Source organism: Phytophthora cinnamomi, assembly GCF_018691715.1.
Source record: "Phytophthora cinnamomi strain GKB4 chromosome Unknown Contig56, whole genome shotgun sequence".
Lineage (NCBI taxonomy): Eukaryota > Oomycota > Peronosporomycetes > Peronosporales > Peronosporaceae > Phytophthora > Phytophthora cinnamomi.
Window position 1 is genome coordinate 165,776 of NW_027150989.1, and position 1,939 is coordinate 167,714.

At 45.4% G+C, this 1,939-nt stretch overlaps 1 protein-coding gene across 1 annotated transcript; it reads left to right on the forward strand.

Moving 5' to 3' along the window:
- Nucleotides 1-232: 232 nt before the first annotated feature.
- IUM83_14772 (uncharacterized protein) lies at nucleotides 233-826 on the forward strand (the record flags this gene model as incomplete). The annotated part of the gene is made up of 1 exon (XM_067939544.1): nucleotides 233-826. One exon carries the CDS (start codon nucleotides 233-235, stop codon nucleotides 824-826), a length of 594 nt encoding a protein of 197 aa, XP_067787853.1.
- Between the last annotated feature and the right edge of the window lie 1,113 nt (nucleotides 827-1,939).

The following is a 1,939-nucleotide window of genomic DNA, read 5'->3' on the forward strand; positions in this document are numbered from 1 at the left end:
TTGGTTGGGGTCACCCAGCTTTGATTCGGCTTCTGACGTACAACAACGTTCGCTGTTCGTAGATGGCACATTTTATTGTGTTCCATCTTCGTTTTACCAGTGCGTCATCATCATGGCTTACAACCGCGGATCCAGGTGCTACGTACCGTGTATGTGGGTTCTCAACACGTGCAAAATTGAGTGGAGCTATTGGCATATTCTCCATTGCGTACAAGTGGCTACTGGGATGAGCATGGAGCCTGGAACAATTACCTGTGACTTTGAGCAAGGGCTCATTAACGCAGTCGGTGACCAGTTTCCGAACAGCACTGTTATGGGTTGTCTCTTCCACTTCAAGCAAGCCGTCCGCAAAAGAATGGTGAAGCTCCACATTCCGACTGCAGAAATATCGGTGGCAATGGCTCGTGGAATGCTGGATGTAGTGACAATTCTCCCTCGAGAGCAGATGGATCCACAAGGCATCGAGTATGTTACGAACCGGATCAAGTCGGAGCTCCAGAACCGGAACTCCGACTACAGTGAAGACAAGTGGAACGAGTTCTGGCAGTATTTCCGCCGAACATGGATCGAACTCTACCCGCCCACGCTTTGGAACGTGCGTGGCATTAACCGCCAGATCATTAACAGAACCAACAACCCGTTGGAACGTTACAATCGCGAACTTAACAACGAGTTTGCAACGAGGCGCCCTAATGTGCAGACGTTTGTGAGTGTTATTGAACTCCACGCGCATCACTATGTGACACTGCTGGAGGATATCGCCCGTGGCCGTGCTCATACACCTCCGCATGGTGCGTACTACACTCCTCCAGAGTTCAGCCTGTGAGACGTGGTGAGTTTTTGGATCAGATTCATTGCATTTCCGAAGTTTTGAGTCCTGGTCACGATCTCAACTCAAAGTTTGTATACTTCATTTGTTTCGATTTAACTTGCATTTCCAGAAATTCCAGGTAGACCGCGCGAGTTTGTAGGTTTGCAGAGAACGCTCGGGCCTAACAATAAAATAATCAAGTTGAAAACCCTACTTCCATGTTTTCCAATTTAAATTTTATAGAAATGTTGCAACATTTCGTCTATAAGTAGGTAGTACGTGAACACACTAATTAAAGCTACGTTAAGTATTGTATCGTGAATCACACTAATTAAAATCTACATTAAGTATTTTAAAATGGTAAGGATTTCAACGATTTTTGGGGAAATCCAAGTTGAATCTTCTGAACTTTAGTTTAACGTCGAAGTTAGATCCCCGTTACATGAAAAATGTCACCTATCGTAAAACAATAACGTGCTGTTACAATAAAAAAAAACTTGTCTGCGTCGCTCTATCTCACACCGTTCCCATGTACCTAACCTTTATCCTGTCACCGCTGACCGCGGTTGGGATTAGAGCCGTCTTACCGTATGAGTGCACGAAACGGATATTGGCGGACGAATGAGCGACGAACCTTACGTGAAGAGCAGGCAGGACGCAGTGGGGATCGAACCCACAATCACTTGTGCCGAAGGCTGGTGACACACCCTGCCACCACCTCGTTTCAATTTGTAATGGCTACAAACAGATCCTTTTGATGTTTCTCCTATGCTACGTAGGTAACTACAAAATAGATAGCACCCCGCAGTTTAATGGTAATCGTTACTATAGATGCGACAACTCTTATCCTCCCTCCCGGTATTTTTTTAGTGTTTTGTTATGGTCGGGTTCAGGGGTCTGGGTCGTAGTTTTCAAATCAGCTGCACGTAACTTCTGTAAAACCCCAGATCCAGAAGCCCGACCCGAACCGCATACGAACCGAAAAAAATGTAACCGTATAGTATAGTATAGTATAGTATAGTATAGTATAGTATAGTAAGAGTTGCTACAACATAATTTTTAGCATGTGTTGCTGCTCCAGCCTGGGCCCCAGACTAGCTCCAGACTAACAGAGCGGGTCAGGACATG